The sequence below is a fragment of the Pollicipes pollicipes genome, unplaced genomic scaffold, assembly GCF_011947565.3.
Source record: "Pollicipes pollicipes isolate AB1234 unplaced genomic scaffold, Ppol_2.1 Scaffold_4295;HRSCAF=5057_pilon_pilon_pilon, whole genome shotgun sequence".
NCBI classification, from domain to species: domain Eukaryota; kingdom Metazoa; phylum Arthropoda; class Thecostraca; order Pollicipedomorpha; family Pollicipedidae; genus Pollicipes; species Pollicipes pollicipes.
The window spans coordinates 30,544,990-30,559,528 of NW_023596461.1; the positions used below are offsets into that span (position 1 = coordinate 30,544,990).

Below are 14,539 nucleotides of genomic sequence, written 5' to 3' on the forward strand. Positions count from 1 at the left end.
ATTCTGAGACCCCTCGTTCGTGCTTGCTTGCTCTTGATCAGGTCTCGCTCCTGAGGTCGGTATTTGTCCGTGTATGCTCAAATACAGTTCACTGAAAGCATTTTCTGCTTTGTCTGAAAGCTGGAAACGTAGTTTTGAATGTACCGTTTTCTACTACACGAGTGGCTAATAATTAACAACTAAGCCCTTCAAAAGCTGTTTCAAAGTATATACGTTGAAATTCTTGCAAATAGTGAATATGGCAAACATTCAATGTGCTTGGGGATGTGGGAATCGCATACCAAGCTTTGGGCATCCAATTACCTCACTATCAAAAGTTACTAAACTGCAGACAGCATCCAAATAGCTAAAACCCTTCACAGAATACATGGATTTAAAATGTATCATCATCACGCTGGATAAATGATGCACGTAAGGTGTACCCCACTGCACATGCGACTGATGTTGGTCGCATCAACTCTCGAGATAACAAGTCCACGAGGTTCGGTGGCCGGGGGCCACCTCCACTCGAAACTTCCCCCAGGTGACCACCTTTTCTGCAAGTCAGCGTCACCCGGCGGGCTGTGTCGTCAGCTGCCGCGCCGCCGCCGCCGCCGCCGCCGCCGCAGCCGACGGATTACGTCAGCTGCCATGCGCCAGTTAAATGCCGGGGGCGCGGCGCCACTCCAGCCATTCACGGACCGGCAGCGGCGGCGGGGCAGCCAGAAACCACTGCGTGCCAGGTAACGGCGATCAGGTGTGAGCGCGCAGCGTTCGGCAGGGAGAGCGGCCGGAGTCAGCAGTGAGCGGTCAGCCCTTGTCAGTGGATAGCTGGGCGTCACCGGCGGGCAGCGATGACCTCTGACCGGGACCAGTGGCAGGGTGGGCCGTGGATCCCGCGAGACGCCGGGCCGCCGTCGGAGCGGCCTCAGCACGGCTGGAGGCGGCAGGACGCTGAGCCGCGCTGGGCTCCGGCCTATGACGAGGCGCTGCGCCGCGGCCCCTGGTCCCCCTGGGGAGCCGAACAGGAGGAGCGCGCCGGACCAAGGCCGGAGGAGGCGGCGCCGCGGCGCCGCCCCTGGTCCCGCTGCGGCGCCGATCAGAAGCGCGGCGGACGGCGGCTTGGGGAAGCGGCACCGCACCACGCGCCAGGCCCGTGGCGGCGGGACGACGAGCAGTGGAGCAGGCGGCCGCAGGAGGGCGGCGAGCGCGGCTGGGACCGCTGCGGCGGCGGCTGGCGGCACCGGCAGCACGAGTCCAGCGGCCCGTCCCTCGCCGGCGTCGCCCTCACCGGCGCCGGCGTCTACGGACTGTACAAACTGTTCCAGGGGCGCCGCCAATAGACTGCTATGCTTTTGGCAGAACCGGGGAATCTGGCGGCCTCCGTTACCTCCCCGCGGGGCAGACGGCACGGTGGTATAACGGAAGCAGCCACTGGAATCGTTCGTGACTGGGGAGCACCGCTGATCGGTTGCGGTAGCACTCAGACTGTCTGCCTATCCCCGCGTGAACACTCACGCGCTCAGCGGTGTCGGGATGTGCTGGCGTCAAGTGTTGGAAGCATCGTGCTGATCTGAACGCAGCTGTGTTCGGCGAGGATGTCACTTGGCTGTTTGCGGCGTTTATGCATGTGAATTATTTAGGCCGCGTTTGCAGTCCTGGAACACGTTCAGGAGCAGTAATGTAATGTAATGAGTACATCTCCAGCCCCGTAACCGTCGACGGACGATTTCATAGCTGATGTCAACATTATTGGTATCGGTATTGTTTTTATGGCCTTGATATCCTTTGCAATAAGAACGTCACTGTCAATGAAAGAGAGCAAAATAAAAAAGCGATGCGCGGATGAGCTTATTTTGTCAAAGCCAGTGTGCTTCCGCTGGCGCTAGCAATGCTTTGTGTATTTTATGGGATGTCACGAACGCGTGGCGGAGAACTTTCAGAGATCCTGTCAGATTTTCCAGCACTGCAAACGTGGCGATGTTCTCACGCCATTGACGGCCTGCTATCAGTTGGATGGCTCATCTGATTCGACAAATAATCTACGCTGTTTTCCGAGCGTTGAAACGTGATGACACGGCGTCTGGTTCCGCTTTCAGCAACAGTTAGCATCGCTCAGCACTGGCGTACGTAAAATCGTCTCAAAACAAACACTTTTAAAATTGATTTGTTCGTAAGCTTCCCTCGACTGAAGTTAGATGAAATTTTTAGGTCAACCTTTGGCAGACAAAAGTAAAACCCTCACCTTCAGCAAAATCAAAGACAGAGAAGTCTGAGGCCTTCGAATGATTGATGCTAAGCCAAAATGGGAGCGTAGGATATCTGGCAATGTGAAACGTTATAGCCCTTTAGGTCTTGCCACCTTGAGCCATCAGCTGCCAGTGAAACTAAAAAGATGGATTGAAGGGCTCATTTATCCCCACATTACATACTGCCTCAAGGCGTGCGGTGACGTAGGATCCAAAAGCGTTAAATTTTGGCGACATTTATTAGCGCAACCAAGAAGTCCGAACATGTACTTACCGCCCTGAAAGCGGCATTTTTAGAGGCCGAAATTAGGCATTTTTGGCCCAACGCAATCTCTAAGTTCTTCACCACTCATTTTGGGTCGCCAGCGGCGCCACAGTTTACGCGCCCTTGTGGTCCTGCTCTGCGATGTGTCTACCCAGTCTACGCGAGGCTGCGAAAGTCTAGTGACAAACCCCGCGTGTTCGAACTGAACTCGCCCGCTGACCATCCGTGTGCTGCGTCACTTACACATGGAATCGCCTGCCACCAGATGTTAGAGTCCCAGCATCGGGAGGCATTTGCGAGCAGATCTGTCGACTCTGCTACAGGCTGTGCAAATCGTGCAGCCTAGCTGATTTTCTTTGTTAAAAATGGTATATTCGTACGCGATTTACGATTGAACTAACTGATTAGTTCGTCGCAATGTTGAGTAAATGTACCGACTCAGAAATCGGAAGAACTACGTCGTGGGATTTTTACGAATCTATACACGCATACATACACACATACACACATTTTCACTCATGGCCCGCTACGTTTCAGAATGCGGGGTCACTTCTCAACTAACGGTCTCAACTATTCGTCGGGATTTAGGAGTTTGCTGGATGACTGGCGACAAATTGTTTGCTGTTGCAATGTGTATTTCTTGGGTCGCAATGACAGAAAATACGTTTTGTGCACAGATCGCTCCGACTTTGCGGTCAAATTGCACGAATCGACAAAATAAGCAAACGCTTCAAGCTCATGGGTAAATCAAGCAGTCAAAAGCGCTGACAGAAACCGGAGCCACATAACTGAATGATTTGCACGATTCGACTGGCACAATGGTCGCAAACAACCCGCGACGGCGCCAGCAGGCGACCGAGGTGAAAACACACACCACGCGGTTAGTCACAGCAGCCGACCCAGCACAAGCGACAGCTCTGGGCCGCCAGCCCAACCAGCACCTCATCAGCAGGATCCGCACCGGCCTCCACGACAGCCCGCGCGGCACGTCACAGTTTAAACCACCTGGAGTCGATCACACGCTCCAGAGCCCACCGGGAAATCATCAAAGCAGCAGGGGGATGGAGGGCCGATCATACGGTCCTGGAGCGCTCTGAAGGAGTAACGTCCTGTAACGAGGTGTCGCCATTTGAGAGACAAGGCCGTCTTTGCTATGGGAGCCGTAGAAACATCCAGCGCCCGGGTGTTTGGCGGGGGCGGGAAGGAATGTCTGCGTAAGAAGGGACACCGCAGTCAACCTGACAGCGATGTTGCACCACCGCCCACATGCCAGCTGTTGGACAAGGGCCGGCGCTACAGCCCGGGGCGGCACCGTCCGCATAGCACAAGACGCGACAACGCCGCTCACACGCACCAGACGCAACAGAAAGGTTCGACCATGCAGCTAACAGCTAACATCTAGAATCACCTAGCCTAACATCTCGCCGCGCGGATCCCGTCGAGCGTCGGCTCTCAGCTTAGGAGCCGGCAGCGTTAACATCACTTCCACGCGGCAGAGCTCCGTGCCCACATGCGGACTACAGCCTGGATGTGGGATGGGGGCAGTCACAACGGCGGAGCCCGCCTCAAGATACCGGCGTTCGCTGCGGGTCAGGCCAGCACGAACATCCTCCTTAGTGTGGAACGCATGCCGGGCGCGCGTGCGAGTGGGCGGGCGCCTGGTGACGCAGCGGCGGGGAGGTGGGTGGGGGGACACCTTAACGACCAACACGGCCATCCGGGAAATGACTCGGAATGCGTCGTTGTGTGCATCGATGCAACGCAGCGACACTTAAAAACCTGATGTACCGCCCTCCAAAACACTACCCGAAGCGAATAACTACATCCAATGTGCCAGCCCCACTAGCAATGAAATCTTACACATGGATGTTCACCGACGATCTGTCCTCCCAACTATTCACCTATAAACGCTACAGATTAGGCGATCGATGTTGCAGTCTCCCAAGCTATTATTGGAAAGCGGGAAGCGCTGTATGTGAAAGGTTCCAACCGATAACCTCGGAATAGCAAACTACATACTGTGCTAAGCAGTTCTCTTCAAGGAAACGCGGCCAACTACTGTCGGGGGCACACCAGGTAGAATACACTACCAGGGGCAGCCACCGGTCTCCAGATGCCGTGATGACAGCCGAGTGGCGTCGCCGTGACCAGCTCTGTTCGGCCCGGTTTACAGCGTTGTACCATAAATGTTTGGCAGTGACACGTACAGCCGTCTCGACAAGCAACAGCAGCATCGGGAGGCAATCCTCACACAAACAGCCGTGCCGATTATGAAGAGTTCAGCTATCTGATCATTCGAAGCTCGCGTCTGTCTGACAACTCCGAGTGGACTTCCCCATGGCAGAGGGAGGGGCTTGGCTTAGGGGGGGGGGGGGGCGAGACTGAGGGGAGGGGTGGTCACGTCACGGCTTCGCGCCACCCAGCCTCTCTCCACTGAGCATCTCTGGTCCGAGCTTCGGCCACATTTCGCCGTGTGTCGCTGGGGTCGCCGCGTTGCGGCCCTGCTCGCCAGGCCGACCGCGCCGTCCCCCCCCCCCCCCCCCCCCTCCTCCTGCCGCAGACCGTCGGCAGTCCGGTGCGGCGCCTCTCACTGGCGTCCCGCCGAAACCAGCCGCGCGCTAACAAGACGCCCCAACAGCGCATGCCGCAGCGGTTGCCCCTCCCTCATGACCCACACAGAGCGTGAACATTGAACACGGACGCAACGCTTCGCCATCAGCCTGGCTGACAATCACGCAGTCACGCAGTCACAGTGACACTGTCGGTGACAGTCACACGCCCCTGCAGGGCCGAATCAGCCTGACACATATTACGGCCCGTTGTTCCGCACTGCAAGCCAAGGCCGCCGGCTTCCGGGACACATCTCCAATGATCAGACACTTAAATCGATGTTGTTTCCATTCGTGCCGACGGCACGGACTTCCAGGATGCACCTAAATTGCTCCAGCACACGCATCTATGTTTTTTCCTAATTCCACACCTGCATCACGGCAACATAACTGATACAAAGTATAACCAATCAAAAGATAAGCAAAATATCGTCCTTAATAAAACCAATAGATGGCAGTGTGTGACAGCTCACGCGCAGTACAGTACCGTCAGAAAAAATAGTGCACATCAAAGGGGACCCAGATCCCCTCGCATGTCACTTTGGCCTCCTAAAACCCTCTACACCTCACCAGATCCTTCGTCAGTAGCGGACGGGCGGGCGCGCGCCGCCGTCTCCCCAGCGGCAGGTGGACGTGTCTCATCAGGTCGCCGCCGGGGGCGCTGTCTTGCCGTGCTGAGCCATGTAGCTGACCACCTGGCCCGGCAGCTCGGTCAGCACGAGGTCGGCGAGCGCCGCCTGCGCCGCCGGGCCCGGCGCGTGCTGTCCGGTCGCCCGCTGCAGCTCTGAAGGACGGTGGGTGCCCGGTCGGACGGCCGCGCCGGACAGCTCGCGGTGCGCGGACGGCCTCGGCCCGCGCACCACCCCACCACGCCACACCACGAGCAGCCCGCTGCCTCATGGGCCGTATGGTGCCACATGTACTCAGCAGGCCGCAGAAACCGCTGCGGGGTCAGATACAGTACACGGGTGCGCGGCATTAACGACGAGCAACTCGGTCACCATTTCTATGTGCGCGCTGCGCAGTAGGAAGTAAAACAATCTTCAACCTGTCCTTAAAACTCCACAGGAGAAACGTACCATCAAGCCATTTAAACAGAACCACTAAAGCAGAACAACCTTCCATAGCTGACAGAGAACAAACTCTGTACAACCGTCCCCATCCTCCTTGAATCTCCACAGAGATGCGAGGTGTGCGAGGATACTAGCATTGATCGCCGCACACCAACCAAACGTCGCAAGGCGAATAAGCGGTCTAGCGCCGGGGTCAGGAGCAAGGCAGCGGCGAGGTGGGGGCGGGAACCGGGACGCACCTTCCTCAGTACGTCAGCACGGTGGGGCTGCCTGGGTCAGGAGCAAGGCAGCGGCGGGGGTGGAGGTGGGAATTGGAACGCACCTCCCTCAGTATGTCTGCAGCGTGGGGCCGCCGGGGGCAGGAGGGAGATAGGAAACAGTAGGGGGGGGGGGGGGGGGGGGGAGCGGCGGGGATCGGAACACATCTGTCTCAGTGCGTCGGCACGGTGGGGCTGCCGGGGTCACGAGGGAGGCGGCGGAGGGCGGGGATCAGGACACACCTGCTTTAGTACGTCAGCACAGTGGGGCCGCTGGGGTCGGGCGGCGGCGGCGGCGCCGTGCCTGACGCCGTGCCGGGCCGAAGGCCGCGCGAGCGCATGTACTCGGTGAGCTGGCTGGGCAGCTCGGCCAGCACGTCGCGAGCCAGCCGGTCCCGGGCAGAGCCGGGCGCGCCGCCGCCGCCAGTCGCACCCAGGTGCCGCCGCAGCTCTGGCAATACAGGGAGCCTTGGTGACCCGGGGGAAGGACAGACCAAACCCTGGTGACCAGACGACAGGCACATGAAGCCTCTATGACCGGGGCAAAGGTACAGAGAGCCCTGATGAACAGGGAACGAACCCAGGGAGCAATGGTGACCCGGAGAAACGGATACAGAGAAGTTTAATGTGACCAGGTGGCGGATACGGGGAGCCCTGGTGACCGGGGGGGGGGGGGGGGGGGAAGGATACAAGAATCACAAGCAGCGTCGTGCACAGCGACATTTCATGGCGGCTGGTGCCGGTGGACCCACGCGGCGTGGGTGCACATGTTATAACAGAGCGCTGAGGACCAAACGAGACCAGCCGCAGCGACACACTCGGAAGCAGTGGTACCCAGCTTCTGCACGTCGGCCCAGCCACATCGGTCCTACCTAGGCTCTTAGCTGTACAGCGGCGCTTCAGTCATGGCAAGCCCCAAGCGTGGCAGTCGTACAGGCTGAAGACGAGCAGCCGCCTCAGGTGTCGCTCATCGTCCCCACAGAGCGTGTGCGGCGGCCCAAGGCGCCGGCACGGCCGCGCCACGTACCGACGAACTGGACGATGTCACGTGCGGCGGCGCGGCCGCGGCTGTCGCGCAGCCGCTGGTTGTCGGCGTCCAGGTACTCCATGGCCGAGAAGTCCTCGCTGCCGACGCCCACGATGATGACGGACATGGGCAGGGCCGAGGCGTCCACTAGCGCCGCCACCGTGTCTGGCTGGTCTGCGGGCGGGGCGCACAGCCGTCGGCGGGCGGCGGGCGGCGGGCGGCGGCGTGCCAAACGGTCGGGGGGGGCGGCGGGGGCGGCGGGGGGCGGCGGGGGGCGGCGGGGGCGGCGGGCGGCGGTGGCGCTGCAGGCGGCTGGCAGACGCCGCCGGCTCGGAGCGCGGTCCACTTAACAAGCCATACCGGAACAGCTCGACACAGACGAGAGCCAGTCTCGGCCTCGTGGAGAAGCCGACACTGGCTGAGACGGCCGGAACAGACCGCAGATCAGACCGACCTGGCATACCAGCTCACAGTACACTTCCGCCTGACACGGACACAGCACAGCGTCAGGTGATCACACCGCCGTGCAGAGCACCGCCGGAGTGACCTGGCTTCCCGCCACCGACGGACAACTGTGGACCGGCGCTGCCGTCCGCCACGACTACCGACCTGTGATGATGCCGTCCGTGATTATCAGCAGCACGAAGTAGTGTTTTCCCGGCTCGCAGGTGCTGGCGAACCGTGCCACGTGCCGGATGGCCGGCGCAAAACACGTGGGTCCGTACAGCTGAACTGTAACACACGGTCAGGTCAGGTCAACGACACGATCAGGTCATGAAACGCACGACACGCGTGGCACAAGCAAGTCAGTTGAAAGACAAACCGACGAGATCTTACAAAATCACGTGAATGGGCTACATAGCCAAACAAGTGAGCGGTAAAACAAATAAGGTTCCTGTCGCCAACATCGTTCCCGCTCGTCTGGTTAGCTAGCCACAGGCGACAGCCCAAGGTTTCCGGGACACTTAACAGCGCATTCCACATCCGTGGTCGCAGGGCGCCGCAGCCCCCGCGCCGACCGTGGCCGGCGAAGACGGAACACCAGACCGTCAGTCCGGCCGGCAGCCACAAGCTCGCGCACATCGTGGAAAAACGCTCTGCCAGCTGTGCTTCGCGGGCCCACGTCATCTCTTCATGTGTGGCGCCCCGATTTTCGTTACTGAACATCAGTGCGCGCCGTAAGGCAGACATTTTAGGCTTACGGCTATTCATGCATTGCTCGTGATAGCTTTTTCGCCCGTAACATGCCGTCTGCGCTCACAGTGAGACGCAATGACGTACGAGGTCTGAAAATACGGTTTTTCGCTTTCGTGTTTCCATTGGACGAATTTCTGGAATCAGCGCCGACGCTGGGCAGTGCTTGCTGCATGACTCCGCCATGCGATCGTGACATTCCCGGTCAACGACGTAATTTTACGGCGAAATCTTGATGTGCCGCAATGCTCGGCACGGCCCGTCCGTCCTCTGACGTCATCTGACCTTTAGCACGGCCGCAATCACCGAACGCAAGCCGTCTCAGTAGGGGCGGATTGCGAGCACGCGAGGCCACTCGAATCCACCCCACAACGGGTGGGCGAATTGAAAAGCAGACCATCTAACCAATTGAGCTATCAGGACGGACAGTGTTTCTAAACCAAGGATACATTGGCCACCGTCTGGACACCGCACATTCACAAATGGAATGGCGACGAAATATCCCGTCTTTGCAAGACGACTTCACACGCATACGCGCTAGGACACGTCCTATTCTATACAGCACTTATTTCGGACACAACCTACAGCTGCCAGCTGCACATTACACGCGAAGGTACAGTCGGTCGTTGTCATACATGACCATCGGTTCTTCGGAGCCCGCTCAGTCCGGGTGCTGAGATCGGCATGTGCCTCCCTGTCGCAGGCAAACTGCTCTAATACGAGACCCCATATGTAGACAGCCGGCCTCGAGACGACAGCCCCATCCCACCCACTTGTCTCGTGTGAAACGCACCCTGAGCCGTGCGTGCTGGCGCGGCGCCTCCCACTCACCTGTGTTCAGGGCATTGTAGTAGGCCTGTAGCACGCCGTCCACGCCCCGGCAGTACGGATCCGTCGGGTGGCCGTTGAGGAAGAACTCGTGCGACACCTGGCCGGTCGGCGGCACGCGCGCCCCGAAACCCAGACAGGGAAACATTTTGTCTGCCGGGGGCGCAGGCCCGTCACGGTCAGCTGAGGCGACGCCGCCGGCCGCAGCAGAGGCGGGCGGCCCTCGCTACGACTGGCCATGCCAAGTGGGTGTGTTCCAGCCAGGCTGCTCCAGCTCAGTGCACTACAGAACGCAGCTAAGACCTCTGAGCGCAGACGTCAATAACAGGATGCCAGAGATGTCACCACACATTCATGTGCACACATTGCCCCCTGGACGCCCTTCACAGACAGCAATAACCAAGGCACACTTATGGGTTCTACACTACAAAGGCAGCGCTACAACACTCCACCTGACTAGGAAAGAAAGCAGTTGACCTTAAGCACAGTCCGCGCCCAGCGCCGGTTCCCCTGCCCGCACCTAGCCCAACAGCTCTCAATGCTGTCGGCGTCAAGGGCGCTCCGCCCACTCTGTGAGACCGAAAGGTGTCCCACGCAGTGGCCCTTGTACCGACAACGCACCACAACACATTCTTCTTATCTACGCCACCACCTTCTCTACCTTCTGTGCAGCGGGTTCGTTTCCACAGCAGATCTCGTCCTCCACCAACAGCCGTAGCAGGACGCGCACACCGCCTCACGCCGCCGCACGGCATCCCTCCGCCCCCGGTGCGGCACTCGCCCTGCGCCAGCATCCTCCGTCCGGCGTCCTCCACCCAGCCCGCCCGCCCGCAGCGTCACCCTCCCCTCCCCGCCACACCCGCCGCGCTCCCTGCACCGGCACCCACCGCTGTCATAGTCCTGGATGATGTCTCCGACGGCGCGGATGGCCGTGACGTACTGGTTGTCGGCGCCGCGCGGGTCCCGGTAGTGCAGCGACCGCGGGTCGGCCGGGTTGCCGTTGGAAGCGGTGAAGTCGACGGCGACGGTGAAGTGCAGCTGCAGTCCGCCCTGGATGTAGTCCAGGAACGTCGCCTGGCAACGACGACAGATTGGCGTCACAGCCCGGTCACGGGCACGCCACTCCGCGACATGACCCAGCCTCAGGGGCGGGCGCGTACCCGCAGCGGACGCGGCGCCCCACGGCGCAGCGCACGAGGCGCCGGTGCCGCGCGCAGTGACTGGCTGCGCCCTCGCACCCGCTCCCCAGAGTGCGGCCGTTCAGGCTCACCTGCACCGTCAGGCGGGCCGAGTTGACCACGAGCGTGCCCGAGTCCTTGTAGCGTCGCTTCTTGGCCTTCTTGCGCTCGTTGATCAGCGCGTAGGTGTTGGGCGCGGCGGCAGAGGCGGGTTGCACCAGGCGCGCCACGTTCGCGTGGCAGGCGCCGATCGAGTCGTGGCTGCCGTCGTTGTCCCAGTCGAGGCACTCCAGCCGCAGTGAGCGCTGCTTGTCGCCGTTGCAGAGCTTCACCAGGGGCACGGTGAACGAGCGCCAGTCAGGGTTGAGGCTCCGCTTCACCACTTCGGTGCGGTGCACCACCGTATACGAGTTGTCCTCGTTGACGCGGCTGATGGCCAGGAAGGGGTCGCTCTTGCTGAAGAAGTCTTTCTTGTCGACCTTGCGCGCTGAGAGAGAGAGAGTGAGCACCTCGCGACAGGCAGCCAGCTCCTCGGCCGTGACGGACAGCACGCCAGAGCTTTCCGACAGTTTCCTCTGGAACTGAGACCGAACGCGCTGGGTTACCCCATGCGGTGGCCGCGGAACGTGCATGCCGACCACTGACGCTCACAGTCATCGCTTTCCAAGAAAACGAACCACGAAGTGAGCTGACGCACAGACTCTGAAGGACAGACGTCTGCCTTTCGACTGACGAGCCGGTCAGAAGGCAGAACACAGATTATCGAAAATTGGCAGGAAAATGCAGGCGAAAGGTTACGTCCGTAGCCTTTCAAGGGAACACAGCCAAAGGGCTGACAACTGCTCGCTCACTGATTCCACTAGTTGGATGCCCTCCCCCGCCTCCCCTAACCCCAGATCCAGCTGGTGGCTGGGCAGCACTAGTCACCTTCCTGTTGGGAGCCGAGACCAGCTCTCCGACGGTGCACTCCACCCGGCCCAGAAAGTCCTGCTCCTGCACCGACGCCACCTTCACGTCCCAGTCGTAGATATCAAACTTGAGCCGCTGTTTGGGCGAAACGAGCATGTCACATCACTGGGACAGTGCACATCAGCACACAGTGCACATCTCTTTACTATCAGTCCGCACGAGTTTCTGGAGATGGTGAGATAACCAGCATGTCCCAGTTATTGGCACCTGATGAAACCTTCTGTTTTGCTTAAGCACATAGCTCTTTAACAGTGTTATACATTCTGTAGTCTGTGCATTACCAGTTGTTTACAATGTTTCTGTGATAAGGCCTTCAGAAGGCACCTAGCCCCCAGCTACTTCCTGGTTCACAAAAACCAAGGAGCACCCGGCACAACACTACAGGGCACAACCGGCAGACAGTCATCTGGCTGACCTGCCGGGGCAAAAAGCAGCATTCCCAGCTGCACAAGCATCTTAAAAAAACCTGTAACATCCAGGGACCGCATTCACGCCACAGCCGCTAAGGCAGACACTTCTAGCCTGGGTCAACACACTGCTCCTGTTGCAAGGGCCTCTGTTGAGGTGACCCGTCCTGTGCATGTGCACTGCTTGGAAGGCTGGTGGCCACAAACCTGTTTCTCTTCAAACTTGTAGCTGATCTGGAACTTGGTGGCAAACTCTGGGTTCAGGTTGTTCTTGATGACCTCGGTTCGCCCCACCTCAAAAAATTGTGTGGCCATGCCCTCAGCCAGGTAGAGAATGCAGCACGGATCCGATTTTGACATGATGTCCAGGTCTCGGAGACCACTGGTGGCACAAACATGGCTGATGAGCCATTCTTCAGCACTTTATGAGCAAACATAGCTATATTTGGAAGCATCAAGATGTGAAGCCCTTGGATAAAAGAAACCCTACAGAGCACAACAATTGTGTCATACAAACCATATATGTCTTATTGGGAAGGCATGTGATAAAGTTTTGACATTGCACCACACATGAGCACAGCAGTGTGCTTGCTGAATAATGGGTAAATATGGAGGGTGTACCTGCAGCAGATGGAGACCTCTACCAGCGATGACGGCAGCGCCACAGCCCCAGGGCGAAATGCACCAGGGTGGAGCACACCTGGTGCTGGTGGTGCTGTCATGGCAGAGCAGAGGAGTCCCAGCTATCTTAGCAGCCTGTTGAGGGAGGGCCTGTTAGGAGCTCTTTTTAATAACAAGAGAGGTCATGGTAAAAGCATACAGCAATTATAGATGATGTTCATATCACACAAATTTGTGGTGTGATGTGCAACATACATCTCAAGGGTGTCTGGATTTTTGGAAATTAGGGTAAAGGGGCACACCTCAATACCATATCCTCTTTATTGCAGCCATCATCTGGGCCCTGCTTCCATATTCCATTTTGATGCTCCAGGTGCCTGTCATTGAATTTTAGATGCCCTATGAGAATCAAAAGCCCAAAAGGACTGTGCCTTTAGACACTATGTAACCCCCACCACATCCAGGGGCATGATCCCAAGGACTCTTCTTGGCTATGCCATTGCTCACTATGTGAACTTGAAGACACCACTGGCAGTCAGCAACTTTTTCAAAGCAATCCCATTTATGGTCAACATGCTATCAAATTTATGACACATCCTTACTATGCTGGGCATGTGGCATGAAAGGTATTTTCAGCAATTCTAGATTTGGTCATCTGAGGTAAATAAAAATGTTTTTCTGGTTCTTCTGGCATCCAGTGTTTATCAATTCTACCCTTGGAAATAATCCCATGAACCACAAAACCAGACTGCAAAAATGCACTCAATACCACGTATCTATGCCTTGGCAGCCACATTGGAGAAAACAGTTCTGCACAGATATACCACACGTCTGAACATTCAAGAATATAGTGCAGTCACCATCAATTTCAGCACATGGAGGGGCAATGCTTGAGAGCATTAAGATCAAACTCCTAGAAACATTTTTCACAAGAATTATTTGAAATTGAATTATTTGAAACTCCTCCTAGTGTTCTTTACCTTCCGGCCGACAATGTTTGCGGAGGGAAGAGCATCGGCTTAGGTCTGTAATGAGGACCGGCTAATCAGCTGACAAAACGTCGCTGCCAGGCCGGGCAAATCATCCCAATGACAAGTTTTGTGCTGCCCATGACGTCACTGGTAGAAATGTGAAAAAATGGATCTTTTTTTACATTTCGCAATATTACAAGGATTCACCAGCCACTTATGATGACAACATTGAAAACCAAGGAGGTGTTCGTAATAACACATGTCCTGCATCCCACTGATGACGTCACCGGGACGAATGAATTGGTCATCAGTTGAAAACTTTCAGTGGGACACGTTTTTCGGGCTGTTTTCTCGCTGCTCACCACGTTCCGGGACACCGTTACGGTGTGCGTGCATCTACCTATGTATTCGTGGTTTACATTCTTATGCTATTTGAAAAAACAAACGAATAAAAAAGCTGCGTTTTACCTACTGCTCATGACGTCACGTGATACGAGTTATGGTCTTCGCTTCGTATCACTGGCGAACCTGATAATGGCGAAAAACCACCTTTCCCAGTAGGCTTTCTCAAGAAACTACTGCAAGGAGGTCCAAGTAATCCATGAACAAACCGCATTCAGGCATGTCCACACTGAGTTGCCAATGGGGCCGGAAAAAGGCATGAACTGACTCAACGTTTTCGGCTCCCAGCGTTATCGGTCTTTAACAAACATTTCAAAATCATGTTCGTCGGTGCAACCACTGGCGGACACCATTTTGATACGATTTAGACGGCAATGGTTTTTCCTAGACTTGAAACGCGGGTTCCGTGAGTGTTATGGCACGCTCACCATTAGACACTCTGAGATTGTAAGTTAGGCATTAACGTTATGGCAATGGATGGGAATAATCGACTACAATATTACTATAAGC

At 57.2% G+C, this 14,539-nt stretch overlaps 1 protein-coding gene across 4 annotated transcripts; it reads right to left on the reverse strand.

Moving 5' to 3' along the window:
- Positions 1 to 5,025: 5,025 nt before the first annotated feature.
- On the reverse strand, positions 5,026 to 13,674 carry LOC119096466 (copine-8). 4 transcript variants are annotated; one of them, XM_037219376.1, is made up of 10 exons: positions 13,637 to 13,674; positions 12,657 to 12,791; positions 12,243 to 12,417; positions 11,587 to 11,703; positions 10,752 to 11,240; positions 10,369 to 10,555; positions 9,485 to 9,634; positions 8,069 to 8,191; positions 7,460 to 7,633; positions 5,026 to 5,886 (listed from the first exon to the last, which is right to left on the reverse strand). In XM_037219376.1, the coding sequence occupies exons 2-10, from the start codon at positions 12,755 to 12,757 to the stop codon at positions 5,744 to 5,746; spliced, it is 1,659 nt and encodes a 552-aa protein (XP_037075271.1). In that variant the 5' UTR covers positions 12,758 to 12,791; positions 13,637 to 13,674; the 3' UTR covers positions 5,026 to 5,743. The 4 variants fall into 4 exon arrangements, with proteins under 4 accessions (XP_037075271.1, XP_037075272.1, XP_037075273.1 ...); XM_037219377.1 differs by lacking the exon at positions 13,637 to 13,674 and adding an exon at positions 13,517 to 13,614; XM_037219378.1 differs by lacking the exon at positions 13,637 to 13,674 and adding an exon at positions 13,259 to 13,417.
- Positions 13,675 to 14,539: the final 865 nt, after the last annotated feature.